Source organism: Acomys minous (assembly GCF_964271855.1).
Source record: "Acomys minous genome assembly, chromosome: 17".
Lineage (NCBI taxonomy): Eukaryota > Metazoa > Chordata > Mammalia > Rodentia > Muridae > Acomys > Acomys minous.
The window spans coordinates 56,665,791-56,682,982 of record NC_140500.1 but is presented as its reverse complement, the minus strand read 5'-3'; the positions used below and the strand labels follow the sequence as shown (position 1 = coordinate 56,682,982).

At 45.4% G+C, this 17,192-nt stretch overlaps 1 protein-coding gene across 19 annotated transcripts in view; it reads left to right on the top strand.

Annotated features, from left to right (window-relative positions):
- Positions 1-16,718, top strand: part of AAK1 (AP2 associated kinase 1) — a 150,699-nt gene extending 133,981 nt beyond the window's left edge. For 3 of the 19 annotated variants that reach the window (XM_084766843.1, XM_084766832.1, XM_084766844.1), the window contains exons 18-22: positions 90-191; positions 1,316-1,417; positions 2,733-2,843; positions 4,621-4,731; positions 13,438-16,718. In XM_084766843.1, coding sequence (XP_084622969.1) covers positions 90-191; positions 1,316-1,417; positions 2,733-2,843; positions 4,621-4,731; positions 13,438-14,564 — 1,553 coding nt within the window. In that variant the 3' untranslated portion in view covers positions 14,565-16,718. Of the gene's footprint in view, positions 1-89; positions 192-1,315; positions 1,418-2,732; positions 2,844-4,620; positions 4,732-5,566; positions 10,201-13,437 lie in introns of those variants that run through there. The other 16 variants (XM_084766837.1, XM_084766836.1, XM_084766838.1 and 13 more) reach the window with 11 other exon arrangements.
- The last annotated feature ends 474 nt before the right edge of the window (positions 16,719-17,192 follow it).

Here is a 17,192-nt window from a genome sequence, read left to right as displayed (position 1 = left end):
AACTGTGTTTTCATGGAAAGCAGTAAACGATCCACTTGCTTTAAGATCTCATTGCGTTTTGCCTTTTCTTTACCTCTTTCCCAACTTAGAAAAACTAATCGAGGGACTCAAATCTCCTGATACTTCTCTTCTGCTCCCTGACCTCTTGCCTATGGCAGATCCTTTTGGCAGTACTTCTGATGCTGTGATTGGTAAAATCACTGTGTGTTTCTTCAGTCATGCCTGTGATGGGGTGGGGATGGGGTGAGCTCTGGCATGGGGTGGGGTGGAGGGCACAAGTACCCTGAGACCTACCTCTGTAGGCCTGTGCATGGTGGGAATCCATCAGTCAAGGCCGTTAGCTCCCCTCCCGCTACTCCAAGTGAGCTGTCTCTTTCTGCTTTCCATGTACACGACATGTAACTTTGGTCTTTACTGATGATCTGTGATTTCTCCAGTGTCTTATTAATAAGGAGGAATGTGCAAAAAGAAAACCTTGTGAAACAGTTGATTTCTAACTGGTCCTAGGAACGTCCCTGAACTTAACAGACTTGAACTGATCCTTCTTCAGAAGGCCAGTGCGTGTAACAAATACCAGGGAGTCGGCCTGCTGCTTCAGCCCAAGACAGACCAGGGCAGGGGCTTGATCTTCCTACTTAGTTACACGTTTTTTGCTGTGTAAGCAAAATATATGCACTGTCTGTCTGGACTCTCAGAAGGTTCAGTCATGAGACTTTAGACAAGGTGTGCTAGCATTTGGGAATGCTATTGCCTCACAGAAAGATAAGCCTCCATCTGTGAGACCTCATGATGTGCAGCGTACTCCCTGCTGCACTGTGGGATAGGGTGGGGGCGAATTTGAGGATTGTGCATTAGATTAGAGGAGGAAATCTGTTCCATTAAAGAGGGGAAATTGTCCAGCCTAATGAATGAAGCTGTTTTGATCATTGTTGGCGTTTTGAAGTAGGGCATCACCATGTGTAGCTTAGCTGGCCTCGAAGTCATGGCAATCCTCCTGTCTCAGTAGTTGTTGGATTACAGATGTGAGCCACTATTGCCTGTCTTGAAGCCAATCTTTTGTGACATGGAAGAATTTGTTACTTGAAAGTAGCTTACTTGTAGGAGCTGGTGACCAATGTGTCTTCCCCATCGTTAGCTTTGTGCATGCATGCTCAGTCATCGAAGCCCAGACAGCAGCAGAAATAAGGTCGCAGACTGTGCTTTGCAGCTTGCCTGAGACTTGTGGAAGCAAGCCTTCACAGGTTTTCCTGAGCAGCCTCTGACTTCTTCCTTCTCTTATCCTTTCCTCTCCACTGTTAACGCTCTGCTACAAAAGAAAAAGCCGATGTTGCTGTTGAAAGTCTCATTCCTGGACTGGAGCTGCCTGTTGCCCAGCGCCTTCCATCTCAGACGGAGTCTGTGACCTCGAACCGCACAGGTCAGTCAGGGTCTGTGTAGCTGCAGAGCTGGTCAGTGCAGGAGCCTCAGAGCAGGCCTTCCCACCTGTGACGATGAGCCTTTGTTTCTTTGCATTCTGGTTGGTTTTACAGTGGATGCTATGAATTGTTTTTACAATGCCAGCTTCTAGATGTTGAGTGTGTCCTTGTGCTAAAGAACTGAGTACTTTTCGAAGTTTTTCTGAAGAGTGACTCCGGGGCTTGCCTTGGTTACAGAATTTTGTCACTCAATAGTCTTTTCCCAGGGCTGGGGATACAGCTCAATGACATAGGGCTTGCAGAGTGTGTACAGAATCCTATCAACAGTCAATCCCCAATACCAGAAAGGAAAAAAGATTCTCTTCACTGGTAGTAGGTCTCTCTGTCTCCTTAGCGGAAGTCTGCTCAGGTAAACGACTGCCTTAGCCCTTCCAGCTGCCGAGCAGGCGCGTCCCCCGTCCCCCACTGTACACAGTCAGTGCCATCTGGATCTGTTGGAGCTCATCTCCTGCCTGCTGATAATATTTTTCCAGATCAGGGCTTCATCATCTAGAGGTGATTTTCCGTTTAGCTTGTAGGCAAAATTGAAATCGTCTTTGGACCCGGTATTGCTTTCAGTCTTGTACAAACAAAGCTGACTGCCTTCATCTCTGTGAGTCCTCATTACCTGATAAGGTTGTCTGGTTGTATGCCTTAGGTGATAAACTTCTATGATAAACTAATGCATATGAAAAATGTCCCTCCAAAGGCACAGCTGCCTCTGGTTTTCCTCATGTGAAAGTGTTCTATCAGGAAACACTCCCTGCTCAAATGCTTCATCTCTGAATTTTACTTTCTCTAATTCTTTACATGGAAGAATACCATATATTCAAAGGAGAATTCAAATTTAGTGAATAGTAATAATAGACATTTTGAGTGGGAACCCAGGAGGGTCAGGAAGCTTCCTTCCCGAACTGTTTTAGCACTTAAGTAAGTAGTAACTTTCCCCTGAGTGAGGAAAAGTTAAGTGAAACTCTAGTTACAAAGGCCTTTTCCAAATGGTATTTGCAGAGAATTAGGTTGTTTCTATTGACATTTCAATCACAGACTTGTTTAACCAGCAGCTTCTGAGGTAAAAATCTTTATATGTAATCTAGGATACATGTTTTTGTCCTTAGAAGTTCAGAGAGTTCAGTGTGTTTCTTTTGATTTTCTTTCTGCACCTTGGGTTGTATATATGCAATATTGTATATATGCAATAATTTTAAAGTAACCTCACAATATTGTTGTGTGCTGTTTAACGCCATCGTTGCCTGGGATGCTGGTAACTGGATTCAGACTCTCTCACTGGGGAAGACTCTCTGCTTGACTGTTCTCTGCTTTCTAACCCTACTGCTGACCTTCTGGAAGAGTTTGCCCCTATAGCACTTTCTGCTCCCACTCACAAAGGTAAAGTCTTCCTTCTTGGACCCACATATATCCCTGAGCACAAGAGCTGAACAGCTGCTGGGGAGTTCCCCTTGTCAAAAGTCTTTGTTAGTAAAGTATCCAGACTGCCCATTTCTATGGAAATGGCTTTGGCCACTGTTAGAGTTCTTCTCAGAGTAGCTCACAAGCCCTGGCAACTACAGACAGGTGTGGGAACCACTTCCTGACAGGAACTGGGATACAGATAGTCCACGCTATAGATGGGTGAGCCACTGATTGATTGGCTTTAGAAAGTAAATTCATAGCTAGGCAGTGGTGGCTCTCACCTTTAATCTAACCATTTGGGAGGCAGAGGCAGGCAGATCTCTGTGAGTTCGAGGCCAGCCTGGTCTACAGAGCTAGTTCCAGGATAGCCTAGGCTACACAGAGAAACCCTGTCTCAAAAAAAAAAAGTCATTTCATCAAACCTTATTCAAGTTTTTTTTAGTATAAAGAAGCACATTCTTTGCTGGGTGGTGATGGTGCACACCTGTAATCCCAGCACTCGGGAGGCAGAGGCAGGTGGGTCTCTGTGAGTTCAAGGCCAGCCTGGTCTACAAAAAGAATTCCAGGACACCCCAAGCTACACAGAGAAACCTTGTCTTGAAAAACCAAAAAAACAAAAGAAGCACATTCCTCAAAAATTGAACTTGTGAAAGTTATAATATTTGAGTCATAAGTGATTGCTGGGTTTCTCGTTCTAACCTGCCATTTCACTTCTTAGATGTGGCTTCTTTGGTTTGAGATTTTGCAGGCAGACTAGCTTGGATTGGGTTCTGGGGTCAGTCATGGTGAGAGATTGCTTGCAGGCAGTAAGCTTAATTCTGTGTTTGAGATGTATTAAAAATTGAACAAGTTAAGCCCTTTTCAAAGGAACTTCAAGAAGGTGGCCTCCAAAGGTGCTCATGGTTTGCAGTGATGATAGCTGGTTCTGTTTTACAGCTGTACAGATACTGGTAGCTGGCAGGGGTGTTTTGTATCAGTGTGTAACCAGAGTGCCTACCAAATAATTCTCAGCGAGCATTTGCTGGGGGCTAGCTTTAATTAGAATGGACAATATGCAGGTGTGGCAGGGAGGTAGGGGCAGGCTGATTTCTATGGTTCCAGGCAACTGGGGCTACATAATGAGACCCTACCTCAAAAACCAACAAACAAAACCCCAAAATTGAGGAGGAGGTAGTCTAAGAAACTTGTGCTGGTGGTGTCAGTGTGTGTGCTTTTGTACGGCAGTATTCTGAGTTATTTAAAAGTCTTTTTTCACAGAGCTGAGAGTCTTGCCTTATATATATATTGGTTACTTCTCTTCCATTGTTGGTTTTGGGTCCTAGGATCAAATTCACCTTTGCACTTGCTAAAGCACACACTGCTATGGAGCTGGGACCCAGCCTCTGCATAGTTGCTCCTCTGTCTCTTGCCCCAGGCTTTGAACATTTCAGATGTTGTTAGCCAGGCTTCTGTTGACAATAACGATAGTGACAGTGTAGAGAAACTTCACGACTATATGGTCTCTACACAGTAGAGAATTCTTTGATAACCCATTTCTTAGTCATTTATGAAATCTTAACATTGTAAAATCTAAATGTTCTTACTTCTATATACCTGTATTTTCCACTTTTATTTCAACTCAGAAAAATAAGAGCTTTCACCTTTAAGAACGGTGATTGCTCATAGTTGAAGGTTTGGTGACTTTTTCCTGTTTTCTCATTTGCTAATTTCTTCCTCTGTTGTTTCTGCTTGTGTGCTTGCATACTGTATTAAGCTGCAGAAGATAGTAATCTCATCTCAGGTTTTGGTGTCGCTGAGGGCTCGGAAAAAGTGGCAGAAGATGAGTTTGACCCTATTCCTGTACTGATAACCAAAAACACACAAGGTAAGAAAGAGGCTGGAGAAGAGACAAGAGCTTGGCATCAGTTCTCATCAAAGCAGTGTCCCTAGCCTGCATGGTGGATGGGAGCTTCCATTTGGTGAAGGACACTGGATGGTGGCAATCAGTGTAGGCTGGACCAACATGTGAGGCAGCCGGAGGTGTCGATCTATGTAGCTTAAACATCACAGACTGGGGTTTATTTAGAGAAGAGTTAGTTTTTATGAAATGTCAACCCAAAAAGAAAGTGCTCTCCAGATGGAAGAATCCTGAAGGTATATGTCAGAAGTGTTGAACATTTTTATCATAATCAGAAAATCTACAAAGAGATATAGATTCTTAACAGAGAGCTAACGGCAGTGTTTTGGTGTCTACTGCATCTGTAGACATTATAGAACATCATTTTTCTTCTTTGGCATGTTGAATCATGTGAACATGCACAAAACACCAAAACAAAACACCTATTTTTTTTTAAATGTTCTTATTATAATATCCTAGCAACTAATTTTCCCCAAAGCAAAATTAATTTTTACTTTGGGGAGTGGTGAGTTTCTGTTGGTAGGGGGTTAGTGTACAGCCAGAGCTTCCTAGGCAAACGTGTTGGTTTAGAGCCAGCAGCATCTCTGCAGTGTCCTGCCTCTACAGTGGTATGCATGGAGTGAACAGTTGGTGGGAGGTGGTGGCTAGCCAATGGTTATGTTTAGAAGTCAACATGTAAGACTTTTTAAACGTGAAATGTTGCTTCTCTGGGTTTCTTTGGTTTTCTTTTTCTCCTTTGCTTGCTCTGCACATCTAACCCTAACCCTGTGTTTTGTACTGAATCCTATCTTTCCACTTCCAGGTGGGCACTCTAGAAACAGCAGTGGGAGCTCTGAGTCCAGTCTTCCCAACCTAGCCAGGTCTTTGCTGCTGGTGGATCAGCTCATAGACCTGTAGCCGTGAGCCAGTAGCAGACGCAGTTCTGTAACCTTCATGCCGTAATACACATTTCATTACGGAGTTATAAGAAAAATGATTTTTTTTTAATCTGCAAATAAGGGGCCCTCAAGCCCCTCCCTCCTACCCCTTGCCTTCTCCTATAGAAATGATAAGGAAAGAAAAATCTCTGACCCTCCAGATCCGCTCCTTGGCCGGCTCCCCTCGTTAGTTTGCTGTGTTTTCTCACTCCCCATCTTCAATGGCATTATCTTAACTCAAGTGCTGACTGCCCCGAGCTTCACCTCTGCTGGACTCCACTCACAGAAGCTTGGCTGTCACTGAGCCTGTGATGGACACTTTGTCTCACTCTTGCTAGGAATGGCCCCCATGTCAGTCCTGTAGCCCGTCTCCCAGATGCTGATGAGTGTGTGTCCGTTCTTGCTTTTTATATCGATGCAGTCTCCTGAGGACATGGCGGCTGTGGCTGGTCTTACCCCCAGGCAGAAGTCTGGAGACAGGTGTGCAGTTAAAACAGGGCACAACTAGTAAGATGTGTTTGTGAAGAGAAATTGGGCTCAGCTCTGACCAGCCAGCTTTGACCGTGTTTGGTAGTAGGATGAGCCAAGGGCTCCTAAGCCCCATGCAACCTTCCCGGCGTTTGTCTAGCTATCTGGCTTCCATTGAATCGTGATTTTTTCAAATCTGGAGGTGTGACTGCAAGTGCTTGAGATCCTTGAATAAATGCGTATGTGATATAAATACCAAGCATTGCCATCCTTCCGTGTTACCTGGTCCAAGCTGGGATCTCAGAATTAGACCAAAACAAGACAGTGGTGGGAACATGAAACCTTTTACTAGAAGACTTTTCATGGGGGGTGGATGGGGAAGGGAAGGAATTGTAGCAGAAACAGATGTATTTTTCTTGTGATTTTTTTATTTTGAATCAAATATTGTAAATTGTGTATAAATGAAGATGCTGACTAGTTCTGTTTCCCCTTGGCATTTCAAGTCCGACATCAGGTGTCTGTACAGGGTTTTGATCTCCCCCGTGTATAACCACACAGCGTTCCTACAGTGTCACACATGGAAGTATTGCAGGTACAGTGTATGCCTTGCTCTAAGCTTTCAGCAGGCCTCTGTCTCTGTAGAGCCAAGCATGTTGTTTATTTTCAGATAATCAGAAATAAGTCTGCTGGGCCCAGTCTGACTGTGGCTGCTTACCTCCTCTCTGTTGTTTAAGTTGAAGGCTGAAGCTGATGGAATGCGTGCAGTGGCTTTCCTTGGCTTCCTAGATTTAAAAGACCAAACAAAGAGTAGTTCTTCCCTGACCGTAGACTATTGTTCAGAGATTTAAATAAAGGCCCCTGCACTTGCCCTACAACATGCCTCCCGCTCACCCTGTGTGTACTTATTCATCAAGGAGTGTTTCATTTCCTTCTGTGGAGAGCACTTTTGTAAAGTCACCCTTTAGAAGAGGAGTGGGTGCAGAGAACCCTTTCCGCAAGTGCTGTCCTTCAGGGTTGGAAAGGAAACTCTTGAGTTCATCAGATTTGTACAAATAAAATCCCAAATCCGTTTGCTTGTTCTCTGCTACTATGTTGTTTTTTTCTTGCTCACATTGCACTTTAAGTGGTGGGGAACCAGCAGCAGCAAGAGCCTGCAAACACTGCCCTCTGGAGGGCCACCGTTGTCTCCAGCAGTGTGACAGCAGGAAGAGTGGACACTCAGTCTTCCTCCTGACTTTACGTACTTCCTGTCCAGCTGAGCCTAGATGAGCTGAGAGGAAAGGCCTCTGCTAGAAGAGAAGCTTTCTACAAGTGAGCGAGGCGTGGTGTGCAGCGAGGATGGAGATGTCATGAAGAGCTCTCCACAAGTGGGCTGCAGGGAAGCAGGACTTGGTTAACCCCTTGGTGGACAGGAAATGGTTGTGTCCTCTTTCCTGGACACAGAAAGAATGTATAAACTAATGAAGGAAATGTTTATTTTTTAAATAAGGGTAATGTTTTAGGTCTGTGGTTTCATATTTTTTTTTCCTCATGCAAACAGTAGCAATATAATGAAGTGTCTACTTTCTCAGTTTAATCGCAGCTATGAAGGGTGCAGTCTAGAAATTAGGTTAAGTGTCTCTAAACTGTTCTTTCATGCGTCACCCATAATTATATTGAGATATATTGTCTAGTCATTTGGCTCAATAAGGCTTAATGGAGACACTAATGAAAATTAAAAGACTCTCGCCAAGGAAGATGGTGCCTGGGTGGGATAGCAAGAGACCTGGCCAGATTCTTCCGTAGGAAGGCGTTGGCAAGCAGAGCTATTTTTCTGTAGAGGAATACATTCTAATGACTTGGTGAGCACCACCTTCCTTAGACCAGTATCACCCTAAGCTGAGGGAGTGACTTGAGAAGAGCATGGTGTGTGGTACCTAGAGATGCGTGGACCAAGTCTAAACTATAAGAGGGCCGGGCATGACTGTCCACCAGCTCATTTTTTCCATCTCACTAGTGTGGGCCTGAGCTGATGAAGGCAGGCTGTTGAGAACGGGGCAGGGGCGCTCAGGCTACTAGGACCAAATCCAGATCTGGCTTATGACCTTAAACAGGCATTATCTGAGACGGTGAAGAATAGCATCACTGTGCTATTGTTTAGGAGGACTGTGAAGGACCATATAGTCCGGATGTCCTTCGGGTATTTCTGCAGCTTTCTTCAGCCTTTGCTTGCAGAGGATCAGAATGAACAGAACTTGTTGCGATTTGCTGGTTACCTGAGTAAAAGCCCACATCACCAAAAGCTTAGAGATAGATTTTCCTTCTGTAATATTAAGCACACACAACCTTACCTGTTGCAGTAAAACAGAATCCAGAGAATTCCATTATTTTAATCTGTATAATCAGGGACTTGCTGTTAAAATATGGGCAAATACAATGTGCACATTTTTTATTTGATCTTCTCTCTGCTGAGTGGAAGTAATTACTGTACCAGAAAGTATCAAAAATTGGTATTCTCCCCCACCCCACCCTCAGAAAACCAAATTTAACTCCTAAAGTTTTTAAAAATATGGTCTTCAGAGGAGATAAAGTTTAAGTGGTCACTTCTAAGTAGTATTATAATTGTTACAATGATTTCTGAAGTAGACATATCAGAAATGGTTCATGTGATTGAATGTTCCCTGTGGAAGCATCTGATTTTGCTTGGAAAGTGGGTGCTGACCTAGCAAGGCAGGCCAGTGACATCAGAGTTGTCTAACTCTTGTCCCTAGACATAACATTGTCAGATGAGGTAGCAAGAACGTGGCTCGCGCACTCACAGCATCTTCTTTCTGATCTGTTTTCCCCAACACCTCTGCCTGTAAATAACACTGAGCTATTCCAAAAAGCAAAACCACTGACAAGATGAAGAACAGGGGTATCACTGAAGACACTGAAACTCCACAGGCAATTTCTAGAGAAGACTTCATGGCCACGAGGGATTTCACTACCACTCTAAGTAAGGGAAGGTTTGCAGTCCCCGGGTCTTCAGGAAATTTAAAGACAACAGGGTTTTAAACTCCCTTAAAAGAAGTTGTCACTGTTCGCTAGCATTTAGTGTTAAACTTGGCTTTTTCTGATCAGATCAGAATTCTAGAACTTTTGTTACTAATAATTGGAAGAAAACAAATCCAAAAGGGATTTTTTTTTTTTGGAGATTTTTTGTGGTTTGCAATTTTCATTTCTTATGCTCTTCCCAAAAATATGTTTGCTCTGATTGAAACCAACATAGCCTTCCCCCAAGTCAGGCAGACTTAGTTCTGTCTCCGCAGTGCTGTGGGGATGAGGAGGCCTTTGGGATCGGGATGCAGGGGGAGGGGTGGGGGTGGGGACCATGCTCAGCTGAACATATGCTGTAGACACCTTGGCCAAGCTTAAAAAAACGCTGTGACACAAGAGTCTTTAACCTGCCTGGTCTGCCTAGTCTGTTGCTACTGAATGAGTTAAGCAAATCAAAGGCTGCCTGATACAAGGGTTAGCATGGGGTATTTAGTGAAACACTGAAGATACTGCAAACTAATTTACGTCCCTCTCTAGAGACTAATTTTACCAGTGCAAAATTAGCCCCTTCCTTTCCGTGATGATAATGTTCCCCAAGTTGGATGTACTTGGCTTTTGTGAAGTGATTGAGTCCCAGAAGGCCTCCATTTCAAAGTCTGTAACAAGATGCCTATATAGTTCCCCTGGGTTTCCTTTCTCTAAGGGGGAGGGGTTAGGCCTGTGGGCTGCTTGAGCTGACAGTTGGTAAGAGGGAAGCCGTTCCTTGGTTCTCACTTTGATGCAGTGACCTGAATTCACTGTCTGGGGAATTCTCTTCTGCCCTGCTGTATATGCCTTTGTCACCTGGATGGATTCTTACCTTAGGTCTTTAACTTGTCTTCCCCAGGGAAGCAAAGCAAAGTGATGTAATGAAGCTATCTTGTGCAGTAAAATGTGAAAAATGAACACTGCTTCGCAAGTATTGTATAAATAAGTCTGTAAACAAATTTCTTATGTAAACATACAGAGGAATAAAGCTTTTATCTGTTGAAAAGTGTGCATGATGTTTAGATGTGTAAATAGCTTTAGGTAGCCGTTACATTTCTGCAGAAAGGACTTGAGTACATTTAGTGGCTGCAAATACCAGTGGACAAGAGAATTGTGGGCAGCTGTACAAGATGTCCCGAGGAAGGGCAAGTGAGCAGACACCTGTGAGATGTCACCTATGAGATGTCCTGAGGTTGAGTGACTTATGACGAACCTGGAGAATTAAGCCCCATTACAGTCAAGAATTAGAGACCTACAAACACACATTCACCAGCACCATACTTAGGTGATAAAATGGCACCAATTAGCCTCCGCTCTCCTCTAATTTAGTTTTCTCTTTAGCCAGGCAAATTGAATTAAACACTAGGCTGGCAAGAATATACTTATGCCCAGTGAGAACTAGCTCTCTTTAATTGCTCTTGGCATCTAGCTGTGGGCTTTTCCATTAGTGCCTAGCGTAAGGGAGAACCAAATGCTGGACTTCATGATGAACATCAGAGGTCGTGGGGACTGCACACTGCTCAGCTTGTGAGTCCTGGGCATGGGGATCTCACCGAATGTCAGCTGATCGTACACATCTCATGGATGTTTTGCTTTTTAATCCCTGAGTGTACAAGATACCTAAGCCATTTCTTCAGACTTTGGCAAGAATTTGTTTCCTGTCACCATTATTTCAGTTATAGTGTATAGACAAGTAAAATTCTGACGCACACTAAAGAGTAGCCAGCCTGAAGTTTAGATCCCAGATTTGGGACCAGGCAGATGACTCATTAAGTAGAAGCACCCGTTTCAAGCCCAACGATGTGAGTTAGAGCCCACGGGGTGCAGGGAGAGACCTGGCTTGTGCAAACTGTCCTGGGACTTCGGCTTGAGCACTATAGCACATACTTGTATGGGCACACACACAGTAATAATTTATTTTTAAATCTCAGATTTTGCTTCTTTAGAGAGCACTCTGATGACCTCACTGTCAATCAGATAACATTCCCAAGGTCAGTCCACTCCAAGAACGCTGCGCTTTGCTCTCTGGGATAGTGCTGGAATAGTGAAGATCTGTGAGTTCATACCGAATCTGTGCAACTTATAGCCTCAAGTGGAACCAGATGGAGTTATTTCGAGAAGTTTTGAAAATAAAAAGAGATACGACCTGAGTTCTTGACTCAAAGCCTGCTACCTGATAGAGTAGTTTGTGTGGGGTGGGCACATGAGAGTTCTCCCCTTGCTGCCCTGAGGTCTCTGAGTGTAGTCTTACATTGACAGCATCGTACATAGATGCCTTTTGCAGTCTGTACATGACTTGGTTTGCATGAGTCCAGTTTTAGTTCCCTCAAATTCCTGACTGCACTGAAAACAGTGTCATTCGGTGATCAGTCCATACAGCTGGAGGGTTAGTATCTGGCTTCACTCAACCTTCTATCTCTCTGTGCTAAAAGAGCCAGTTGAGAAGCACAGCATTCAGGTAGTTTTGGAAAAGAGATGAAGTGCACCTTAATTTTGTGACTGAGGCTATAGGCTGGCTGACATGGGAATGAAAGTGGCCTAAGGAGTCTCGGGAGCCTCTTACATTTCTTGGTGAGTTGTATTTTAAAAGTTAGTGGTTCCCTATTCCCGCTTCATTTTAGTTGTCACCTGTATATCTCTGAGATAAATCTGATCCCAGTTCTCTTGCCTGATAAATGACGATTATGTCCACAAGCACTGTGAGGGAGCAGGAATCTGGTAGGAACCATCCCCTACTGGTTTCTGTATCAACACTTAACTGTATGCAGGCAAGTTATTGTGCAAGGAAAAGATTATTCTCTTTAAAATCACATTTTTCAAATATTATTCAAAAAGCCACACTGTACCATACAGAATTCAATTTGAAATTTGAGTTTAGAATTCATAAGTATGTTCAAATTATTAGGAAAAAAAAAAAAACTAAAATCGAGGTAGGGACCTGAAAATTATCTATTGTCAACTGATTAAAATGAAGCTCTGCATTTAAAAATAGTTACAGGATTCACAAAAAGCAGTATTTTTGTATAGTCTTTTAATAAAATGCTTGCCCTCCCCCCCTTGTGTTCTCTACAGTGTAAATCCTTGTTAAGTGACTGGTTTCCCAATAAACCGACTTGGTAGCCCCTTCCTCTGTGCTCTGTGTGCTCTTAGTTCAAGCAAGAATCTTAGTAGCCAGCAGTGTGTAGTAGAAATTCCTGTCTGGCAAGTTACTCACCAGAGGGAGAGGGCCCGGATGGGGAGGGGATGGCCAATCACTAATATCCTGGTGGGTTGGGACATTCTGCTGACATTTCCTTTTTGAGCCCATAAAGAACTATATCTTGTCCCCCACCCCTAGCCCCACCTACCTACCCTTTTTCTGGATTCTTCTTGCTTAGTCACATATGCCTTTTTCCTACCCTCTTGCTAACATGTGCCCAATGACATACTTCTAACCTGCTTATGTCTCTTGGAAGGTAAGCGCTATTGCATTCTGATAACTGTCTATTTAATTTAAAAGCCAGAGCACCCAGAGGCACCTCTACCTACATCAGCACTTGTGCTATGCACTGGAGTTTGCTATTAGTTCTGCTCAAAGAATTTGATGGCGGGTTCGTTAAAGAGATCTTTGCTAACCCAGGACACTAAAATCAAAATTCTAGAGCAACTCCAACCAAAGTTGATGTCATCTATTATGACTCAGACAGCACCCGCAGTATTTGCACTGGGCTCCACATGCTCTGTGAGCACCATTTGCAGTGTGTCATCACGTAAGCGCGCACTTACAGCTGGACTCTGCTTGTCAAGGGGGTCTGTCCCTTGCCAAGTGGAGCACATGCCAAATGCTGAGTTTGAGTTCATCCCCAGGCAGTGGTTCTGTATAGCCCCAGACTGTCTGGTGTATGTGAAGAGGAATGACCGGGCTTGTTCTCATTTGCCTCTGAGCCAGGTAGAGCAGGTGTCTGTGCCTGGCCTGCAAGTAGGAGTGTTGCCTAGTTGCCGTGAATGTCTGTGTGCCTAACATTCTCACCTTTCCTGCTCATTGTGTCCTCCATGATCCAAAGTGTGAGACGGTGGCTGTGTCTTCAGTCTGTGTGCATCTACCTTGCTTGACCTTTTTTTATTTTTCTGGGTTTTTTTTCCCCCCATTTTCAACATCTATCATTTAGTTCCACAACGTGTACCTGCCTCCGTTTGACCATTAAGTGTTGCAGAGAGCTCTGAACCAGCATCCACATTAATTCTAAATTCTGTGCTTTTCTAGGTCTCCAGAAAGAGCCCAGTCCCTGTCCTGTAATTACTGTAGAGCACTTTAAAGAATCTGTGGGTGCCCAAGGCCTCGCCCTCTATCCGGAGCCCTGCAGAGCCCCCGACACGAAGACTCAGAACGCCTTGGAGTCTGATGCTCTGGCCCGAGAAGGCCCTTCCAGCAACAGCTCCTTCCACAGCAGCGAGGAGGAGGGGACCGACCTGGAGGGGGACATGCTGGACTGCAGCGGCTCTCGGCCTCTCCTTCTCGAGTCTGAAGAGGAGGATGAGAACTGCAGGCCTCTGCAGGGGAAGCTGGGAGAAGCCACTCTGTTTTCTGAGCCTGGAGTGTCCGCTGAGCCAGAGAAAAGGGAACAGGATAGGAAAAAGAGCCAGTTCTTGCCAAGCAGCCAGCAGGCCTCAGAAGGCCTTGGGGAGCCTGACGTCTTTGCCACGGCCCCCTTCAGGAGCTCGCTGGCTCCCACAGATGACATGGACATTTTCTCCAAAGCCCCTTTTGTCACCAAGGGCAGTGTAGCTCCTTCCCAGCCAGAGGAGGTAGACGTGTTCTCCAGAGCTCCTTTTACCAAGAAGAGGAGCGTAGAGGAGTTCCTGGCTGTGCAGGTCTCCTCACAGGATGTGCCAGCGCAGGCCAGCCTCAGTCAGCCCAGCGAAGGGCCTCTGCTTCCAGGCCGCGATAGAGCTGTGTACACCGCAGCGCAGGTGCAGTATCCTGTGGCTGGCTTTGCACAGCAGGCCAGTCTCTCCTCCCACTCCATCCAGGTGGCCGACCATTTTGACAGCAGCTCTCCCAAGGCATCTCCCATGGAACCTGGGGGCCATCCCAATGACAGAAGCAGAGGACTGCAGCCCCAGAAAGAAGCCTTCTCAGGGCAGGTGGCTGGCAAGCCATTCCGCCCCCAGGCTTTATCTAAATACTCCCGACACTATAGCCCGGAAGATGAGCCAAGTCCAGAAGCGCAGCCCATCGCTGCCTACAAGATAGTTTCACAGAGCAATAAGCAGTCGCTAGCGGGCTCCGTGTCTGTCTCCTCCCTGTCCTCCCGGACCGCAGAGCTGCCCGCCGCTGATCCGTTCGCTTTAGCGCCCTTTCCTTCAAAAGCAGGCAAGCAGAAGCCCTAGGAGCTGAGACTAGGCTGAGGCCTGCCTCCAGCCTCCCCACCAGCACCCGTCATACCACTCCAGGCTAGCCTCTCAGGGAGCAGTCCCCTGCCTCAGAGCGGAATCACTTCAAGGCGACTAGCCAAGTTCCTGTGGGACTCGGCACGAGCGAGCAGCGAGCGAGCAAGCGAGCGCCTTACTGCTTTTGTTTATACTGACTTCCAGACTTGTAGGCATTTGTGTCTCCTTAGGAGGGGCCTTCCACCTGCACTCAGAACTCTGATTCTTTTCTGCCCAGAAACTTTTTAAATCCAGGAATATTTTACCCCAGTTAACATGGGCTGTATTACACTGCAACTCTGAGTTCCTATAGCTCCTGTTGGGAGTCACTTTCATTGAAGAATCAAGATTGATCCCTCCAGGACTTGGAACAGAGAGACTTCTAGAAAGAAGAGCAATATAAACCTACTGCACATCTGGAGAAGTCAACCCTTCAGCCACGCATCAGTCATTCCTGTGGAGCCAGCAGCTCTCAAAGTGTTCTGGGATCTGTCATTGAGTCTATATGAGCCAAGCTGGCCCATGTGCACAAGTTGTGGGTGCATAATGTGGGTCAGATTCTCCATCACGTGAAAGAGCACACAGGCGGGAGCCTCACACTCTGCCTCCCCACAGCCCACTTACTGTTCAGTGTGGATGTGTGCACGTACGTGCATAGAAGAAACCCTTTTCCTTTGACTGAAGCCACCGCGCCTACCTCCATTATCAAATCACTCATCTTCTTGCATTTGCCTGTTGACCTGACTTGAACCTTGGCTTTATGTAGATTTTTTTTTCTCATGGTAAAATTGAAGTTGTTGGACAGTTCCGAGCAATCCTGTTGGACTGAGGTTTCAGGGTGAAATGTTTAAATTCCATTTACCTGGTAGCTCATGCCTGTAATCCTAGCACTTGGGAAGATGAGGCAGGAGGAGTGCCATAAATTAGAAATTAGCCTGGCCTTAATACTGATTCCAGGCCACCATATCTCAACACTCTCTCCTCCCAGCCAGAAAAGTTATGGGTCCTTCTGATTCCCCCTGGCAACAGGGGAAGAGAATCTGTAGCTTCCCAGCCACTGGGGAGCCTGCCTGGGTACCATTGTTATACAATTCACTAATCAGGTCCTAAGCCACTAGCTAGGCTTGCATGGTTTTTTTTTAGCCCCCAAACCCCTTCCCATACACCTCTGCTGCCTCTTGACTGGGTGGATACAAACCTGAAACCTAGAAGTAAATTGGGAATGAAAAAGCTGGTGAGCTGTCGTTACAAACCTTTAAATGATCTGTTTCTTTTAGATGTTAAAGTAGGACAGGTGACTGGCTGTGTTTTCAGAAGTGTGTTTTTATTTCTGGAAAGCTCTGACTCATTCCTAGTGTTTTTCATGCCCTTCATTTTTAGTGCCTTAAAATAAGTGGGGTTCCGCTGAGGAAGCCGACTCAGAGTGCACGCTTACTGCTTCCCATTCCTCCATGTGTTTGGGGAAGTGTAGAGAGCTCTGTACCAGCTAGCTTAGCACAGGAGCACACTACTGTGGGCAGGGCACTCAGGGGGTACAGGAAGGAGTTCAAGGCCAGCCTGGACTACATGACATACCGTCCGTCCCCAAAAAACACAAGAATTACTAAGGATTCCTTCAAGAAAGAAGCCTGGATGCCAGGCTGCACTTGCAGTCAGTTAGTTGTGATATCCTTTAATTTGAAAGTCAGGGTTTGGGTGCACAGCTCGGCGCAAGCATGCACAGTGCCCTGGCTTCTGTCGTCAGCACCCAGAAACAATCAAGTGAAACCCAGAAGTCTTGACAGTCGCATAAGAAGGGCTACTTTCGTCTGGTGTGGTGGCAGGCACCTTTAACCCCAGAACTTGTAAGGCAGAGACAGGTGGATCTTTATGAGTTTCAGGCCAACCTTGTCTGCATAGCAAGTTCCAGGCCAATGAGTGAAACCCTGTGTTAAGGGGTGGGGGGCGGGGGAGAGCTATTTTTTCAGTCATTTTCCTTTGGTATTCTCCACTGTCTAAACAGCAGACAGTGTACCATGCATCAGGGACCCTCAGCAGCGGTTGCCATCCGAGGGTGCCACCTTACCAGAGACCTGCCTTTCATTCCAGTAAGACTAAATATATGTTCTAGGAATTCGCCTTCTCGCAGTTATTTTGTAATTTCCTGTATCAGAGTGGGTGCAGATTTGTCTTTCTGTTAAATGAGTAGTTTGCCTAATGCAAGGGTTGCAACCAAACTTCCCATACTCATCAGGGGAAGTCCTGCCAGGCACATGCACAAAGGATGGGAGTGTTCAGAGTCCTCACTGATGTCGCAAGCCCTTGCCAGGTTTCAGCATACACCTGTAGCCCGAGCTGCTTAGAAGGCAGAGGCAGAAGAACAGCTTGAGCCCAGGATCTCAGGGCCAGCCTTGACACCACAGAAGGACCCATTTCCTGAATAGAAACTTCAAAATGCAAGGTCAGCATCACCCCAGTAACAGCACCACAAGCTTTTCTTCCTTTGATTACTGGATTGCTCCATCTAATCAAATTCATTTTAATTCACAAGGTCCAAATTAGAATAAAATCATGGACTCTTTTATATTGTATAGTTGAATCATTTGTGAA